Raw genomic sequence first — 20,586 nt, 5'->3', positions numbered from 1 at the left:
TCTCATGCCGCCACCAATCAAATAAAAGAGGTGAACGTGGCAGATTTTCTTGTCAGCAGCAATTAACAACTATCTCACGGCAAACTTAAAAAGCAAGAAGCATGAATGTATGTGAGAGTGTGTGCATGTACACATACTCTTATAACAATGACAAGAGCCAAGACTTCGTGACTAGCACCTACCGTATGCCTACCCTTTCCTTTCCACACTTCTTTCCACACTGACTCATGTGCACAAGTTTTGGGATTACATGACCACGGGAATGCTGCTTGCTTTTTTCTTTTTTAAATGACCAAACCACGCATTTGTTATAGAATGGTTGAAACTGTAATTGACATTTAATAAGTTATCCATAACTTATCAGCTCCTTTGAAAAACACAGCTAGGTTGCTATAGCCATCACACTGAGGGCACACGCTGAAACTTCACAAAAGGAAAACTTTTTGCTAACAGTGAATACGATGCTAACAGAGAAAGAGAGAAATGAGGTTTGGGGTCTCTCCACAGTTTTGCCAATTGCATTCCAGGACTCTAATTTTACTATGTTAAGAAAACTATTTGAATATTCTCTTTGACAACCATAAGCTGGAAGGGCAGAAATGTTTCAAGAAATGTCTACCAAACGTAGTAAGAAAACTAAAGAAATATAGGGCCCCAAAGTGAAAACAAATTCTATTGCCAGTTTTGGATAATGCTTTGGCAGCCAAATGTTCCTCTTCTCCCTTAAACTGCCCTCAAAAACTCTGTTCTAAGTGATGAATAGTTAGTATCTGTTAAGCCACTTTACCTCTTTATAGTTCAAAAAGAGGAGCTGGAGTTCAGGTGAGGAATTATGTCTGATTCACCTGTGTTCCCAGAGTTTAGAACACAGTAAATGCTCAATGAATGTCGGCAACATAAGTTAAAATGTTATACAGAGAGATCAAAATAATGAGCCACTGATATAACCTTTCAACTCCCAGAATCAGGGAGACTGAAGAAAGCAGGGCAATGATTAGCATGCTAACAATATTCCCAACTTTACTACTTCTGAGAAGGCGCTATGAAGCATGGCCAAGGCAATTGTCTTGGCGTCTATTTATTTACCAAAACACATGAAAGGAGATAAGACTAACTTGACTACCCTTCCTTTCATGACCATGATTTAACTTGTGTGTTCACTTACAGCCCATCCCTTCTCCTTTTTCTTCCAACCAACAAAACTGTAAAAGACTCTCTTAGGGAAAAAACCACAAATTTTTCAGGGACCTCCTCATTACTAATTATTTTCATTAGCCCAGGAACAGAATATTAGCAAAGCAATTGGTTGTAAGAGAAGGCTCAGCAGCCCACCTCACTGGTTGTACAGCATTTTCAAGGCTAAATTTCCAAAAAGCCCCTCCCTGACTGTTGCCCACTGAATGAAGGCAATTCCTGGGGACTTTTCTACTTGGAATACACACAGCACCAGCCACAGACTCACCCAAGAATCCTCTCCTTCCTAATCTCCCTAAATTTGCTACTCTTTAAAACTCATTTCAATTTCAAGGCATGATAAGCACGTGCTGGGTACTGTGACAGAGGTTCTCTTATTTAATTCCTACAGCAACCCTGTGAGACTGGTATTACTATCCCCTGTTGTACCTATGAGGAAATTGAGGCTCACAGAGGTCAAGTGACTTGGCCATGTGACAGTCAGGCTGCTGAGGCTCTTTTCCAACACTAGGAAGCCTGTAGCAAAGCAATGGATGCAGCCAAGTTTTTATGAGCCATCTGGGCAGCAGGGGACTAGTCCTTACCATATAGACCAAGGGAACTGCTCAGAGTCCATGGAAGCAGCAACAGGTTTTATTTTTTTGGTTTGGTTTGGTTTTAATGCCTAAAAATCCTACAGGAATTTTGTTTGGCCCCAATGACAATCCATGAGGCCCACCAGCCAGTTGACTCCTGACCTTCCATGCTTCTCATCCTAATTAATGCAAGGTCCTTGGATCACAGTGTGAGCATCAAGACCCTGGTTAGAGTTAGCAATGACCTTTACATCTATCAGGCTTTTCAAAATATGTAAAACAGCTGTGCACCGGGAACGCCCCCAAACTCTCAACCTTGAAATACGAGTAGATTCATTTTTCGTAATTACGGCGTTTTTACCAAGTCTTTGGGACATGACTTTTTATGTGGCTAAAAAATATTTGAGGAGCAGCCTTTTTTTTCAATTGCCCAAGAAAACCACCGAAGCATTCCAAAAGAAGATTCTTACAAATGGACTGATCCCCTTGGCTTAAAAAGAAACTCCAGTAGCAGAGGAGACAGAGAAAAAAGAATGATCTGAAAAATTTAGGGGGGAAGGGAGAATGTTTGGCTTCCATACTTGTGCCTCTGATATTCTTTTGTTCTCTCACTTCATTGTATTAAAGATGCTAAATCAAACACAATTGCAGCAATGTTTGTGTGTGAAAATGACAAAAGCAATAGGCTAAAATCCCAACCTCATCTTGAACCCTGAAGACTTTTATGGCTTTTCCTTCACTAGGCCCTCCCTCTAAAGCACATTAAAGACCACATTGTTCAAAAGGGTCATGGTAGGTTTCATACCCTATTTTAATACAATGTAAATGTTAACTGAATTTCCAAGTTTTGTTAGTAATATTTGTATCTTTCTGGAAAATGCCCATTAAAAGAACTTGATCCCTTGGTTTAAATATTAATACAGAACTACAATGTATCAGAGAAGCAAAATAACGGTTTCAAAGAGGCACTGTTTCTGATGATTAAATTAGATTTTCTTTTTATATATCATTTTCCCCAGAAAAGGGGTACAGGTTAGAGATGGGTTAAAAATATCCAGACGATCTTGTGAAGTGTCTAAGTATTCTCTTGAGCCTCAAAAACCGTCCAGGAGAGTATGTCAGATCTCAAAGCAAGCAGCATAAAATAAATTAAACTTGGGGCTCATTTCACATGATAGTCTCTTTTATCCTCCCTTATTCCATTTGCATGTTTACAAGTCACATTATGGAACCCCCAGCTGGTTTATGCATTTAATCCTGGAAGATTTCAAATTCGGAGAAAGATATTAGAAGTTCTTTATGATTCCATCTTCCACAGCTGTTACCATCAGTTGTCATCAATACTTTTGGGGGTTTAGTGGAAGAGAGGTGGCAATGACTCCATTACGCTTTCCAACTGCCATAAAGAATTTACATCATATGGGGCTGGCCCGGTGGCACAGTAGTTAAGTTCGCAAGTTCTGCTTCTTGGCAGCCCGGGGTTCGTGGGTTCGGATCCCGGGTGCAGACATGGCACTGCTTGGCAAAAGGCCATGCTGTGGTAGGCGTCCCATGTATAAAATAGAGGAAGATGGGTCTCCCTCAACAAAAAGAGGAAGATTGACAATAGTTAGCTCAGGGCTAATCTTCCTCAAAAAAAAAGAAGAAGAAAAAAAAGAATTTACATCATAAAAGTACCTACTGAATTATTGCCTTAGTCTTCTAAAAAAGGATACAGTAAAACAGGAATGTTACAGTTGGGCTTGGGAAAAGGGAATTTGAAAAATGAAAATCTGGGCTGGAATAAAAGAACAACAAACTTGGTAGTGCTTTTAAAACATCATTTCTAGTGGAATTGCTCACTTTACCAAGCTCAGGTATCTCTGTTTAACACCCATATAATAGGCATTAAGATGCAGCATGATATCACAAATTAAGTGTATTTCAAAATGAGACCTAGGATTTTCGCAGATTTCTTGGTTACAAGACTGGTTTCAATGATCTCAAAAGAACACACTAAGAGCATCTGTTTAGCTCAGTTGTTGAAGTTTCAAGAGCCAATACCAGCTGTTGGGGGAGGGATTTCACACATGTGTTACTCAAATCCTAACCAAATTTTGGTTTTCTGGTTCCCTTAACGATGCTTCCAACACCAATAAGGTAAAGCAAATGTTAGAATAAAAAAGAAAGAAACGAAAAGGAGAAAGAAAGAAGAAAAAAAGATTACTCAATGCTTTGATGCATGTGACTAAGACCAAAATGATCACCCTCTCCAATTCAATACAGTATTAGCATGAGGACAAAAGGCGTTTAAAAACCAATTTGGTGTTATTTCCAGTGTGGATTGCCTAATTCTACCAAGTTGAAGAATGAGAATATTCTCAACATTAAAATGGCACTCAAGTATTTTTTCTCTTTTAAGAGCAATCTGATTTTCATAAGGAATTCATTTGGTGGCATTGTTTTGGTTTTAGCTGTCTGTCCTGCCGGGCAGGGGCCGTGCACAAGGGCTGCATCTATCTTGAAGTGTGCACAATGGCCTCTCTTGCGGCTCGCTCTCTGTTATTGATCCTTACAGATGCTCCAAGGCCCTTCCCCCACCTTTCTCCAAATCCCAACCCCCCATTCTGAAAGATAGCTTAAGAAATAAGACTTCCTGCCTAGCGACTGGCAGGGCTGAAAGACCAGATTGTATGACTCCACAGATCAGGCCTGCCACAGTGAAAGCTTGAATAGAGTTAACCCTCTCTGAACTAAAACAAAACATTTGTATGCCCAGCTGTGACAAAGGTTAATTTAAATGGACAAGGGCCCAAAATCTAAAACCAGGCAACGCTTTTTTACAGTAACATTTTCACTGATCTCTTTTGTAAGCAGTTTGATTTTGCTTTTTAAGCTTCCAAAGACCTCCTTCAGATGGGATAATTAATTCATTGTGCTTTACTAGAATTTTGTATGGAAGATTCAGGAGAAAACTTTAAAATTCACTTCCTTGTTTTTATAAAAGTTCTTGTTTCAGTACTGTAAGTTATTTTCTGCCACTGAACAGCTAAGAAAAATCAAAGTTTCAATACTTAATTAAAAAACAACTGAAGAACCTTCTGTTCAACCATTTTTTCTCTTTCAGAACTTGTGGACTATATATCACTAAGAGATTCAAGCTGATTGGAAAAAAATCCAGATCTTCCAGAGCTATCGTTCCAAACTCATGTAACCACTGCTCTGGTATCTCTGCCTATCCCTAAAATTATATTCCAATGAATCCAGAGCAAATTTTACTTTATAAACTATTCCTTTCTGGAAAAGCTAGTATATCCAGAATAGTTTAACAGAGAATTTTTGTGTCTATTAGGGGAAGGAGAAGAAGCTCTTCAAGATAAAAATAACAGGTCCTGCATGTAATTGATAATTTCTACAAACTTTGTTGCTTCCACTAATTTACAACAAAAACCAATGAGGTAATTCTGGCATACAAAGTGCTGGGAAATAAGGTACAAGGGAGAATTACTATGAAGTGTTACTATAAAGAAAGAATGTTGTTAGAAGAGGGAGTCCCAGTTCCCTAGTTTGTACATGCTCAGAGGGAGAATAAAACTGCAAAGCTGCTACGGCAGATGTTAGCCACGCTACAGGGGCTGGGAAGCTTTCCTAGGACTAGCTATTTCATAGGTTCATATCCTAGAAATTTACCAACTACCTCAAAGAGTTTGAAACTTTTCTGGCTATAGCTCAGCAGTACATGCCTATAAGAAACCAAACTCTTGGCAAAACCTTTGACTCTATAAACACAGCAAACAAACAGAGCAAATTTCTAATACTAAGATTCATCTTCTAGCTGTTTGTTTAGTTGTATATGTCTCTCCTGGCCCAAATAATAAAGTTGTGGGGAACTGGAGTTTCTTACACAAGTAGGAGCCTATCTGCAAATATATGAATCGCAACACTAACTAGTTGCTATTAATGAAATAGAGAGAGAGAGAATGAAACTAGCCATTTTAAAAACAACCTACTTAAAAAGAAATTAGCAACGGCTTAGTCTTATACCCAAAACTGTAAAGTATCTAAGTTCCTCCAAAGGGAATGAGGCTGCCTTATCAACGGCCTCATGACCCCAATACTATCTATAATTAACAGTACTAAATAAGGCTTTGGCAGATGGTGAACTGGATTAAGGAATTTAAAATATAAACAAATTCTGTCAAGAGGTAATCAGAACAGTTTTTCACAATGTAAACTTTACCAAAGAAATGTGATATAAAATGAAGTTTAAGATTTTAAGTCACTATAAAATTTAAATACAATTTTTCTCTTTTTTCTGCTTTTCCCTAAAAACCCCAACAATCAATTCACTACAGTTCTCCTTTGCTTTTCTCTATTCCAAAACTTTTATAGCCAATTACTATGTACAAGAAAACTTGTTGGCTGAATTCTGCCAGGACACAAAAAAAGGAATGGACTGCCTCCCTCCTCCCTCAAGGCTATTATTTGCTCTAAACCTTCAAAGAAAATTTCTAAACCTTAGATTTGGGCTCAGACTTAAACAGTCAGTTCCCTTACCTTCCCATGTCTCCATTTCATGCTTCTCAGAGTCTGGTGAGAAGTTCTATTTCAGCCATGAAGAAACAGAGATTACAGGACAAGTCCAGCCAGATGACCACCCTTCCGACACTTGGCCAATTTCTCTCTCTTAGCCGGGACTACGACAGTCATACTCACAGGTCAGTTTACAAGCCGGTCATGTGATTAGAAAGTTCAGGCGCTAAGGTCACAACGTGTATGGAGTTCGTTTATTACCAAAGGTTATCTAAGTGGAACTGATAGACTTATTTTCTTTAGTTAACAATACTGCCTAGCATGTCTCTCTGAAAACTATTATGGGAACATTTAATGGGAAATACTCCGGTCTTCTTTAAGCTGAGATTCTAAAATTAAAAGGCAGCATTGTAAAAGGACTTGGTTTTCATTTAATTTAAAAAGAGTTCTAGTATGTGGGTTTTTTCCTCCCCTTCTTTCTTTCAAGAGCTATTCTATACTACATTCTTCTATACTCTGGATTAGAAAATTTAGAGTTGAAACCTTTGGCACAAGGAAAAGACAAAACAAAAACTCCCTGTTATGCATGTGTTTGGCAGGGGGTAGGATTCCCTGCTTTTTGTCATCTAACAAACAATGACAAGGCAAATTCTTCTGAGAAAATTAAAACATGGAGCTCTGAGTTATTTGCAGGGTTCACTTTAACTCTGGCTCTCAATTTCCATGCTACGGTTATACACACTAATCTGAAAGAATGTGGAGAAAGGAAACTGGGTCTGCAAAATCCTTTTAGAAAGCAAAGGTTAGAAATTTCATCCCTTGCCCCCAGCCAAAAGCTTAAATCTTTAAAGTAAGCTTCCCGCTTCATTCCTTTAAAACTCTTAAGATCTTAAGCAATCATTATGCTGTCTCCCCCTGATTCATGAACCATACCAGTAGCACACGGCAGACTACGTCATACTGGGTGTGCATGTACACACTCAAACCTTGCCACTGAGCTGCAGAGGCTGGTAAATCTGAGCCATATGCTAATGACACATGATGTCAAACATTCAGCTGTCCATTCAGACATCAGAACACAATAACAGGGCAAGTTCCACTTAGAAGGTGGGATGGCCCAAAGAGAGACCGATTCCCTGGGAAAAATGCTTTTAACTGCACAAAGTGTTTCATTCTCTGAAATCTCCCTTTCTCTCTAGCCTAGCCTTGGGAATAACTTAAAGGCCAAGCACATTTTATAGCAGTGTTTCAGGGGGGAAAAAAAGACCCTTTTTGGGATGGGAGCAGAATCTGTCACTTGGCAGCCATATAACTGAATGGCAAATATTGCTAGCACTGATACTAGAGGGCTTTTCCAACCAATAGAGAGCATTAGGGTCATCTTAAAAAGTAGGGCCTGAAGAGAAAGTGATCAGTGATTTAAAGAAGGAGAAAAGGCTATAATTTGCCTAAAAATAAACGTTCTGCCACTGCCACCACACACCTCACTCCAACACAAATACATCAAACAGCTTTCCCACTCTCACCAGACAAGAGATTAATAAAGATTTTCTTAGTCCCTGTGGAATTTAAGGTAGTTCTTCTAATTTTAGTAAAAAGACTATAAATAGAATGCAGGGAAAAAAGTTGAGCGAGAGGAAAGTCCACCAGCAAAAAGCTATTCAATTGAGAACACAAATTCAAAAGGCAGCTCTCTGTCTCCCTGGAGGATACAGGTTTATCTGAACTCAGGAACCTGCACAGAACAGGGCTGTAGTAAGCCTCCTTGCTTTACCGCACCAAGCTTTGGAGGAAAAGATGAAATGGGAAGCCCTTACTCTGGCTCCCAGTATCAAGACTGAAGAAGAGCCCTTGATTTTTAAGGGCGGGTCTTAGTAATAATGCTTGATGTACCCATAAGCCTGAGAACAAAGCTATAACATGGTTTAAGAAGACAGAGGGGCCGGCCCCGTGGCCAAGTGGTTAAGTGCGTGCACTCTGCTTCGGCGGCCCAGGGTTTTGCCAGTTCGAATCCTCGGCGTGGACATGGTACCGCTCATCAAGCCATGCTGAGGCGGCATCCCATATGCCACAACTAAAAATACACAACTATGTACCGGGGGGCTTTGGGGAGAAAAAGGAAAACTAAAATCTTTAAAAAAAATAAAAAAGAAGACAGATATATCTTATCCTTGGATATAGAGTCATATTTCTTCAGCATCCTCAGTCCTATAGGTTTTTTGAGAGCCCTATATAGATGCTACTGGAAGGAAGGGGGAAAGAACATGAATATGCACCTAAATGATCATGTGAATGCAAAAGACAAACTCTAAATCTTAACTAGGGCTCCTAGTAAGATTGGTAAAAACAATTACAGAGAATAAAAAGCATTTTAAAAGATTAAAAGGATTCCTGGAATTTATGAGTGGGAAGGGGAGAAAAGAAAATAAGAAATCAGCAACATTTCCTACTTACTAACTTGGTAATGTAGAAAAAAAAAGAAAAATTCTCCATCCAACCAACATCTGTACTATTTGCACACTGTATATAATAGAATTCAAAAGTTGAGTCCAAATTATGAATGGCAGAACCTTAGTTAACGCTGCAAGAGACTGGTTCCACTTCCATTTTAAAGATGGGGAAACTGAGGCCCAAGGAAAGGAAGAGGCAAGAGTCATCAGACCAACTGAGAAAAAAAAAACTAGAGTTTGTACTCTAGTCCCTCATTTCTTCCATTATACCACATATCTTGGACAGAAAAAAATAAAGCCTCTTTTTAGATGTCACTATTCAACATCATTTCCCATCTGTTTGCTTATTAAATGGCAGCTTTCAAGGAAGACTGCAGATTTTGAAGCTAAAGGGTGGTAACAAGATGTAATATGCTTAGTCCTTCAATGTAAAACAAAAGAGAGCAATTCTAGTAGCCACACAATCACGGAAATCATTTCAGCCTTATTCACTTTTAAGAAGTTTTAATGAAAGTCTGATGCAAAGTAAAAGCCATGAGACCACTCTGATGGAGGGGTACTGGTTAGAAAACCTCGCTCCATTTTAGAAAAACAGAAATATGCAGAAAATGTTTTTTAAATTCCTTTTTAACCTTGCAAACCACAAAAAACAATAGCCCAAGGTCTCTGGTACTCTGGTAGATCCTTGATACAGACATTCTCTATGGCAAGGAAAAGAGTTTAATTCAACTAAACAGGAATAAAGAAACATAGCCAAGTGAAGTCCCTACTACCCGGGACTAACAAGCAAACCTTCTGAGCACAGAAAAAGAACAAGAGCAACAAAGAACATACTTAGATATGATTTCCAGTTTTGCCTTGTATTCCCGGAGTTGGAAAGGGGAATTCATGGTTCAGGAAGTAAAAAACAAAAACAACTCAGAGTTGGAAACTAAAAATATTCCAGAAACTGGGATTATTCATCCAATTCTACAAACATCCATTGAGTCTCCTATGAGCTAGGCACTACACTGGCTGAGGCAACAGAAATGAATATTATGGGATCCTTGCCCTAGAGGTGCTCACCATCTGTTGACCTCTCCAGCCTCATTTTCTATCACTCCACACTAACCCACTTGTAGTGCAAACACACTAAACAGATAAATGACAATGAGATGTTACAAGTGTTGTAACAAAGGTGGGTACTAACTTAGGGAACTAAAGATGAGGGAACAATTCATTAGAATGGAGTGAGATGCCACGGAGAGGTCATTTTTGAGTTGAACCTTGGAGTTCTGCAAGTAGACAGGCAGGAAAGGTATTTCAGGACTTGAAGGAATGGGCAGAACTGGGAAGATCTCAAAAGACTTTTCAACGTCTATGCAATAAAGGCAGGAATTAAATCTGCATGCAGAAGAGTTAACATGATTGGCTATGGGAGAAAAGACTACAGTGTGTGATTTAAGAATAGCCTTATATACAACAACCAAACGTAAATCCTTTCTTTGGACAAAGCAACTGTAAAAAGACATTTTTGAGACAATCAAGAAATTTAAAGATGGTTGGATATTTAATTAGATTAGTTTTCCACCCACAAATTGAAGAACTTGGGAAGAGTGAGCTCTCCCTCCATTAAAAAAATCTCCATAATATCCTAGAAAAGATTTTGGTATGAATTTTTGAAATATCACAATAAAGAACAGATTATAATATGAATAAATCAGTCCCTTTTGAATGAAAGAAAAAGAAAAGAACGAGATATACAGTATACAAACATTAATGCAGCCAACTATTTGTCTCCTGAGAGGTCTGAACAAGGTGGGACTTATTCATCCCATATGGCACCTCTCCTGTTTACTTCTTTCACATTGAAGGTCTAGATCAGCCCAAAGATTAATGCCAGTGAATGTTGTAGCTCTGAATATAGCAATAGATCAAACTGATAAGTAACTATATACAAATGAAGTAAAAAAGATCAAAGTAGTAAAAAGCAAGACTTAGTGGCAAGGCAGTTGGACAGAAAACCTTTCTCCTTTGGTGTCCCTAAAAAGGAAGACCATTTAAAGCCCAGTAGTTTCCAGACGAACTCTGACCTCAGCCCTGGACTTATCAAGTTGTTTCATTTTCTGTCTATCCATCTGCCTGACCTAGGGAGGAAAAAGTCAGATGATACAGGGAGAGGCCTCTGCCTACAAGTAACTCAGTTCTGTGTAAGTGAGGCCTCTGGGCAAAGTCCTGCAAGATAAAAACCTCCAATAACTGTGGCATGATCTCACTGTACCCACTCAGTGGTTCCCAGGCACCAATAGTATAAAGGTTCACACTCCCAAGGCCCTTTACAATCCAGCCCCTGATGATCTCTCCAGCTTCATTTACCACCACTCGCTGTAAGCACCCATCACTCCAGCCACACTGATCCACTTGTAGCACAAGTATGCTAAACTAATCCATCTGCCTGGAATAACTCTTCTCACTACTTCCTTATAGCTTCCACTACCACTTACTCATCTTTCTGGACTCAATTTAAACATCACCTCCACTGTGAGGTATTCTAAGACTCCATCCTCCCAGCCCTCAAATCAGACAGAGTCAAACCATACCATTCTTCCATGCTGTCTGGATCCCTAAAATATACCATGACAATACACGTTACCATGCTATTTTTATTTTATGGTTCTATCTTCCTTATTAATCTGAATGTACCCCCAAAGAGTCAAGCCTTGGTAATCCAGGATCTAGCCTTGGGTTTAGCACACAGTAGACATTCACAATATGCTGAAGCACTTGGAAGGCTCTTGGTGCATGTGCTGTGTGGGTAGCTGGTGTGCAGTTCTTTTATTAAACTTAATGATACAGTCATATTCTACTTCATTTTCACATTTTCTAACTCTTTCACCTTACTTCAGAGGAGGTTTTTTTCCCCTAGACAAACTCCACTTCAGAGTCCTTTATGTGTCAGGCCCTTTGTTTCATATATATTTTCTGATTTGTAAGCCTATCTGACACTGAATCTTCTAATAATGAAGGCTCAGTACTGGTAGTAAAAGATTTCTGACCGATATGCCCTATTTGCTGAGTTTCTATACTAGTATAGAATTGTATGTTGCTGATGATCTTTCAATTAAGATATATAACACATATTTCCCACTAGATTTCAAGCTATATGAAGGCAGGGACTGAGCTCCCTATTCTTGTTTACTACTGTATCCCCAGTGCCTGGCACAAAATAGGTGATCAATGAATATTTGTTAACTAGAGGAAGGATGAAAGGAAAGAAGTTGCTTCAGAGAGCAGGAACATGGGACAAGGAAAGAAAATCTTTTAAGAATACAAATATTCACAAAAAGATTGCCCTAGGCCATTCCTGCAAAGCCAAAACCAGTTCACCCAGCCTCAACTCCAACTCCAGTAAATCCTACCCATACACAGAGCTCTCTTCTAATTGAGGCATTGGGTGTAATAAATCTGAAAACTCACAGGACCGGCTGTAAACCGGCCAAGTGGCAATCCTACCCGTAACCAACTCTGTCCTTCCTACTCTACTAGAGATTGAACCTGACTCTCTAAGGATAGTCAAGAGGAAAAGGGAAGGCAATAAGGGCTTAATAATCTTACTTGGGGGTAGAACCTAGCTTCAGCTGGCAAATGGACTGATTTTTATCAAACAAAATATACATCATTCCAATCTGAGTCGTCTACACATGGCAACTGAGCCCTATTCTGGGTCAAGAAGTCACAGATTGCTCCCCTGAGCCTTACATCTCGATATCCAGCTACTTCCTAGGCTTCTCTACCTATCATAAGCACCTCAGACATGTTCTCCCTTTAAAATCTGCTCTCTTTCTGGGCTCCCTGTTTTAGTGAATGGCCTCAACCACCCAAGCCAAAAACGTGGGCTTCTTTCCTTGACTCCTTCCTCCCCTTTGATCTCACCCACATTCAACTTGTCCTCATTCCTGTCTTTTCTATCTCCTTGAAAGCTGCTGAATAAGCCACTCTCTAACCAAAGATGGAACAATTTGAGTATCCTTAAAAAAAAAAAAGTACAATTAACTGAAACAACTGTTTAAATCCATCAGTTAATAATGACTCTAAAAAATTAATGTGTCACCATTGAAGGATGCTAGTGAACCAACACAGCATTTTGAGGATTATTAAACGAATGGGAAGAATCCAGTATTTATTCTGCCTTTCCTAGATGAAATATACCACAGGGTAATAAACAGCAATAGAAAAATGTCTCTTTACAGAAGCATTTAATAAAAGAACAAGAAATACTAGAATTAGAATATTACTATCAAATAATGGATGCTAGATATTATCAACAGCTGACTCTACACCCTCATGAAGTAGTCTTGCCCAAAAAGTTGAATCTAAAGGTGATCAAGGCCTATAGATCCAATTACTAAAATAAAAGAATTAAGAATTCAAAGAAACACATTCATCTACATCACAAAGATGCAATCAGTAGAATCTGGGCTGTGGTAAATAAAACAAGACGAATCACCCAATTCCTTAAATTAAATTAGAAGGAAAAAAAGATGGAGGAGAAATCTATAAAAAAATCTTTTAGGGGCCAGCCCGGTGGTGCAGCGGTTAACTTCGCACATTCTACTTCTTGGCGGCCCGGGGTTCAGTGGTTCGGATCCCGGGTGTGGACATGGCACCGTTTGGCAAACGCCATGCTGTGGTAAGCGTTCCAAATATAAAGTAGAGGAAGATGGACATGGATGTTAGCTCAGGGCCAGTCTTCCTCAGCAAAAAGAGAAGGATTGGCACTAGTTAGCTCAGGGCTAATCTTCCTCAAAAAAAAATCTTTTAGAGATACATACTGGAATATTAAAGGATGAAACAATATGATACCTGAGATTTGCTTCAAAATATCATGGAAGGGGAGAAGGTGGGTAGAGGTATGGGTGGGACAGGATTAGCCACTGGATGATGATGGTTATTGAGGCTGGGTACATAGGTTCATTATACTACTTTATGTATTTCTATGCATGTATAAAGTCTAATAATATAAAGTAAAACAAACAAATCTTCCTCAATCCATACATTTATTTTCATCTCTACTGTCCTGTTCTTGGCCTCCATTACCCCTCATCTGGTTTATTTCAAGAGCTTCCTTATAGATCTTCTTGTTAACTCCTATTTTTTTCTACATCTCTTTTCTCCACTCCTGTCCCCATACCTACCCCCAAATCACTCTGGCTACTTTCTAAAACTCAAATAAAACGATGACATTCCCACTTAAAATCTGTCATTGCTTTCAGAATAAAGCACTTTCCCAAGCTTACTAGGGCCTTCCTGATCAAGCCCTTGTCAACCTCTCCATTCTCTCTTCTCATATTTTCAATAATCTCAACAAAGATGCTATTTACAGTTTCCTAAATGTGCCTTTGCATGTACTGCTCCTTCTGTCTGGTTAGTTTCCACGAATTAGTTAATTCTCAGCTAATTCAGACATTAGATCTTCTAAGAAATCTTCTCCAATTCTTCCCTGCCGTAAAGGTTCCAATCCTATGAATTTCTACAGTTTCATCCCTTTGTATGCCTGCCTGCCCATGGATCTGTGAGTATTCCAAGAATAGGGACACAACCTGATTCATCTCTGTATTCTTGGTACCCACCCACAGAACCTAGTACAGAATGGGTACTTGATTCATGTTTGATGAATTAAAAAAAAAAAAAGGCCTAGGCTTCCACGGAATCCACAATTCTACAGAAACAGCTAACTATAATAAGAGGCAGCCTGAAATTACATGCTTTGGAGCTAGACAAACTTGGAATCAAATACCAACTACACAACTTACATGAGGTTTTGTAAATTTCAGCAAGGCACGATCAATTCTGAGCTCAGCTTCCATATCTGTTAAATGGGAACAGTTACTCCACAGAGATAGTGATTAAATAAGAATAAGCACACAGATCCAAGTAACTAAAATTATCTTTAACAACACAATGCAATGCTATGCTCATACGTCAGTGAGAGAATTTAGCAAACTCAAGGACCATTAGGTTTGCACCCTCACTCTCCTACTGGCAGCCTGTCCAATGCCAAAGGCCTTGAGCATCTCCCTACCAACAGGGGCAATCTACCACTGCTTGGCAGGTTGAGGAAAGGGGGCATTGCTTCTCTGCTTCTTTCCTAGTACCCGATGCCTCTCTGCGTATATTCACTCATCTTTCCCTCTGGCAAATCCTGAAATATGATCCAATTCAGGGCTTTGGAACTCAGATTTTTGCCAGCTTGACCTTTAAACATGTTGACTAAAGGGAACAGAGATATCAGAGGCTGGGATACGTATTCTAGTACAAGGTACAATAAACCTTCTACGCTGCTCCAGGATATCTGGAGCAGGAACTCAACCCCCACTCTCTCATGTGCAGGATTCTTTTTCCTCTACAGAAAAATAGAATAAAGGGTAAGCTAGCAAGTCCTGGGGTTACACCCAGGTTCAGATTTTGGAACTTCCTTTTACTAGCTATGTGACTTTAGGTAAAACGGCATAATTTCAGTCTCAGTTTCCTCATGTATAAAATGGGTTAACACTTGCCTTGTAGAGTCTCTGTGAGAACTGAAAGAGATAATCTTATGAAAAATGTTCAATACAATGCCTGGCATATAGTAAATTTCCAACAAACTTATAGTTTATATTATTTAGAAAAATGTTTCTTTTCTTACTATAAAGTAATATATGTTTAGTAGGGAAAAAAAAAACCCAGAGAACGAAAAAAACCGTAAAGAAGAAAAAAAACAGTTTTAATCTCACTTCCTAGCTAGAACCACAAGTCAGATTAGTCACATTTTGGTGTACTTCTGTCATCTTTTTTTTCTGTGTGTATATATTCTTTTTACAAAATTTGAACATATTACACATAATTTTCTCTCGTCTTTTTCATTCAGCATATTATATTCTCCACTGTTATTAAATATTATTTAAATATTATGTAATCTAGTATATAATATAGATATATAACATATATTAAATATGTATTATATAATAATATCTTTAATAACTATTAGTAAAGATTCTATTTAACAGCAGCAAAGTATTCCATTAATGAATGTTGCATAATTGAAACATTTTTTTGCTGGACAGTTGGGCTAATTCAAATCTTTCAATATTTTAGAAACATCTGTGACAAAAAACTTTACATATATTATTAATCTTTGACTCACTCAGATTAGTTTCTTAGAACATATTTGCCAGAAGTGGATTACTAAGTGAATTTAACTTTCTCCTAAGTATTGCCAAAACATCCACCAGAAAAAGTGTACCAAAAGTTTAAGAGTGCCCAATTCATGTGTTGGCCTACTTCTCATTAAACTATCTGTGGAGGCCATCTGGCAGCGCCTTATGGTTAACCTTGCTGATGGTGAAGCTGATTCAGGACACCGACCATTATCTGGGAGAGTGGGAGGCAGATAATTCATAAGGAAGCTAGATAAAGAGCTGCTATTTTGCGAGAGATAAGGTGGGGAGATTAACTCTAATTGGACATTTCAAAGAGACCAATACGAAGCTGAGGGAAGAGGTGCTTTTGACCCCAAATAACTTTCCCTTCTGAATCCCAGGTTAGGGTGTTAGTTTGGGGTACCACCTGGAAGTGTCTCCCTCCTGCCCATTTAGTCATTTAGCATTCATTCAAACTTACTAAAAGGAAGAAGGAGGCAAGTATAGTGGGCTTTGAAGTTAAACATGTTCAAGGTTCCAAAGTAAGAAACAGTAAGTTTCTTCATCTCTCTGAGGCTCGTTTCCCTTACAAAAAAATTGGGATCAGGCCATTTTGGTTGAGAATGTATGAATACTTCTCATATTATTAAGTACCTATCATAGGCCTGGCAAACTTAGCAACAGTTATCAACTTCCTTTCTCCCAAGCATAGTGAGTCGTATTCTCCATAGGCATCTTTGTCCTCAAGTCCATCTGTGAGACAGAATGCTTGCTCAGACCTAAGTGTGGGAGAAATACCCCACAGTAGCCATCAAAGACCACTCTCCCATGGAATGATGGTTGCCAGAGTCTGGGAGGAGGGAAAAGGGGGAAATAGGAAGTATTAGTCAAAGGGTACAAAGTTTTGGTTATACAAGATGAGTAAGTCCTAGGGATCTACCATACAGCATAGTGCCTATAGCTAACAAAACTGTATTGTATATCCAAAAATTTGCTACCTTATGTTAAGTGTTCTTATCATAAATACTAATAATAAATAAGAAGACAGGGGGAAACTTTCAAAGATGATAGGTTTACGGCATAGACTGTGATGATGGTTTCACAAGTGTATACTTATCTCTAAACTTATCAAGTTGTATACATTAAATATGTACAGCTTTTTATGTCAATCGTACCTCGGTAAAGTGATTAAAAAAAAAAAAAAAGACCACTCTTCCTTCTTTGTTCCAAAATTAGAGACACAGAATTCAGCATTCTGAGCAGGTCAACATTGGACAATTCCTATTTTGTGCAAGCCAGGGGTAGGTGGGTCAAGATGAGTGAGTCAAGATCCTGTCCTTGAGGAGCTCAAGCCAGTGGGAGAGACAATGACATATAATCTTAGAAGAGGGGCAAAATATAAGGTGTGTTCAGAAGAGAGGTGCTTGTCTTAGCTGGGGAAGGAGCAGCTCACCATTGTGTTCTTGGTGTCTAGTATATATTTGATTATTTGATGGACTGAATGGCAAGTCTGGAAGGGCTTCCTGGAGGAAGTGATATCTGAGCTGTACAGCTATATTGCTCAGCTAATCGTATCCCAGAGACTTTTGCTTTTGGATAAAGTTTCCAAATAAAGCTAAACAAAGAATTAAAACCAGATGTCAAGTAAGGAAGGAAGGATTTCCACTTGCTGAACTGGACCACTCCTCTCTTCTGGCCCTCTTTTAGAGACCACCTAGATTCCCAGAAGTCGACCTTCATTTGGAATACAAGGAGTGAATTATGCAGACCCCTCATAGACCTCACCCTGGACTCAGCTGTATGAGGACAAAAAGTATGGAAAGAAGACAAAGAACCAGTCCCAGGCCTGAGGAGAGACCAAAGACTTCCAGGAAATGCTTTCCTAGGATTTGCCCAAGCACCTTCTCTTGGTAATGCTGCTTGGACTGAAACACAAGCATCTTCGCAGGACTTAAATGGCACTGCAGCCAAAGGGAATATGATCAGGGCTGTGGGCACAGGGAGCTTATGTCTCAAACTATGCATTAGTAAACTTCTCTCTTCCAAGTTACTTAACTGGGGTAGCAGATGGGTCAGTTGCAAATCACATCAATGCAACAATCTGCCCGCCAAGAAATCATATCCTTAAAAATTATCCAATTTCAATGATAATTCTTGTACTACAGAGAAGGCAAATTCCTCCATGTATCCTATCAGTGTCAATGCAAAGAAGTAGTTTTGGGGATTTTTTTTTTAATAGCATCTTCCATCACACACTCATTATATAATTGGTAGAACATTTTGAGAGGTCACTTTGGGCATTATGTATTAAAACCAAGCCCATCCTTTAAAATGCACATACCATTTAACGTAGCTATTCCACTTCTAGGAATGTATATCCTACAGAAATACTTGTGCAGTAATGAGAAAATACTGATTGCAGTACTGTATATAATAGCTAAATAAATAACAAAATAAATTTTGCAATCAATAGAGGAGTGGCTAGGGGCCAGCTCAGTGCTCTGCTCCGGTGGTCCTGGGGTTCACAGCTCAGATCCTGGGCACTGACCTACACACTGCTCCTCAAGCCACGCTGTGGCAGTGTCCTACATACAAAAGAGAGGATGATTGGCTCAGATGTTAGCTCAGGGACAATCTTCCTCACCAAAAAAAAAATTAGAGGTGTGGCTAATAAAGCTATATAATATATGTAGCTATTGCAAAGAATGAGGTAAGTCTTTAATGTACTAGCATGTAAAGAAGTCCATAAAATATTGTTAATGAAAAAAAAAGATCACTTTGATCCCTTTTATACAACAAGTATAAAAACTTAAGTATATGTAAAAAGTACATAAAATGCAGTGCTGGCCCTGTGGCCGAGTGGTTAAGTTTGCGCGCTCCGCTGCAGGCGGCCCAGTGTTTCGTTGGTTCGAATCCTGGGCGCGGACACGGCACTGCTCATCAAACCACATTGAGGCAGCACCCCACATGCCACAACTAGAAGGACCCACAATGAAGAATATAGAACTATATATTGGGGGGCTTTGGGGAGAAAAAGGAAAAAAATAAAATCTTTAAAAAAAAAAAAAAAGTATATAAAATGCAATGGACCTGCAAATGGACTTCCGCCTCCAGCCAAGCTGGAGTAATGGGAACCAGATTTGGCCTCCTGACTGGGGAAACTATGGAACTGAATAAAGTATATAAAAAAATGATTTTCAGGTATTGGCCTTCAGGTGACAAAGTACAGCGATTCCTGAGAAAGGGAAAACAAGGCAAGTCCTGTGAATGCCCCACCTAACTGCCTAGAGTTTCTGAAGCACAAAAAAGGAGAACCCAGTCCAGCGGGTCTTTCCGAGTTGAGGATTCAGAGCTGGGAGTCCAATAGGTCAGGGTGGCGAGAGCTAACAGGGGAAGGGGCTAGAAAAGAGAGGGCTACCGGAGACAGCATGACCGAGATCCGCAGAGGGTTCTCTTGAATCTTCAGCTGAGGATGGACGAGTGCATATGTGTAAGGAAACTACACAAGGCTGGGGAAAGAACCACCCAAAAGGAATAGAGGAAACGATTTTCAGGGCTCACATAGGGCCAGGAATAGTTCTTGTTCTCACGAGCCAGACTGGAAAACTTTGAAGATTAGAGAATTTATTTCCTGAAGATCCTGATTAGTATTCATATATCCCCAACCTCTGGCCCTCAGGTATTCCCCCAAAGCACTGATTGGTTTCTCAGATTAGCTACTTGCCATATTCAGGCCATAGAGGTTAGAAGCTAAGACAGGTGGTGATGGTTGGTTTGTGGGACGAGAGATGGATAAAGTCAGCAAGAGCCAGTGAGGCAAGTCCAACAGGTTGAGAGAGTAGATCCTAAAAATAAACTTTGCCCCAGGCTCATCTTGCCATAGACAAAATCCATTGCTGTAAGCAGAAGTCTCCTTTGCAAATTAGCTTAGCACAAAAATGACTGTAAAGCTAACAACACATAACCCCTTTTCAATGAAGTGGTCAGCACACTGAAATTCCCCCTTTCTTCTTGGATGCTTTTCAAGCCTCTAAAACTCTGCCCAGAACAGACATTCACATTTACCAAGTCACCTTTGCAGGAGACACCCAAATGCATTAAGGCAATCCTTTTGAGCCTATTCCTGGAAAACAGCTCTTCACAATCTTACTTGCCCTTTTGGTCCTAATGATGTAATTATGAATTCAATGTCTAGTATTGCCCTTTTAATGGTGTTTACTCAGTCCTGGTGAAGTTCACTTTTCACACAAATAAGATACTTGGATTCTATTGAATTTCTCTCCTCATATCAAGTTAATGCCAAGTTGGAGAGCTTAGATCCTTTACCATGTAACACTGAGAATTTTCAGAAGAATGTAGTATAAGAAATTGTTAAACTTCCAGGCTAAGACATGGCATAGAATGCAGTGCCATTATTTTAATAACCTTATTTATTTATTTATTTTGAGGAAGATCAGCCCTGAGCTAACTACTGCCAATCCTCCTCTTCTTGCTGAGTTATTTTTAGTGAAAATAACAGGTACTTGCAAAAATAAGATAGTTAAGAAAAGAAAAAAATATTTGGGGCAGAGGAGAGAGGAGGAGGGCAGCCTGGTTCCAAGTCTATAACACAAAGTAATCATCACCAAAAGGGCATGCTGCTTTGGTTTTTATTATCTTTCTGAATTAAAAATTCATTCTTTTTTCTTTTGCCATAAA

General features: G+C 39.2%; 1 protein-coding gene across 5 annotated transcripts in view; it reads right to left on the bottom strand.

Moving 5' to 3' along the window:
• The window catches only part of NR6A1 (nuclear receptor subfamily 6 group A member 1), a 217,287-nt gene that overhangs the window by 53,221 nt on the left and 143,480 nt on the right, over positions 1-20,586 (bottom strand). Inside the window, exon 1 of one of the 5 annotated variants that reach the window (XM_014840636.3) lies at positions 6,306-6,455. The exons of the other annotated variants lie outside the window; for them this stretch is intronic. Within the exon in view, the coding sequence (XP_014696122.1) occupies positions 6,306-6,321 (16 nt within the window). The 5' untranslated portion in view covers positions 6,322-6,455. Of the gene's footprint in view, positions 1-6,305; positions 6,456-20,586 lie in introns of those variants that run through there. 5 annotated transcript variants of the gene reach the window in all.

This window comes from Equus asinus, chromosome 10 (assembly GCF_041296235.1).
Source record: "Equus asinus isolate D_3611 breed Donkey chromosome 10, EquAss-T2T_v2, whole genome shotgun sequence".
NCBI lineage: Eukaryota > Metazoa > Chordata > Mammalia > Perissodactyla > Equidae > Equus > Equus asinus.
Note: the sequence above shows the minus strand (reverse complement) of the source record. Positions and strands in the feature narration are given on the sequence as shown.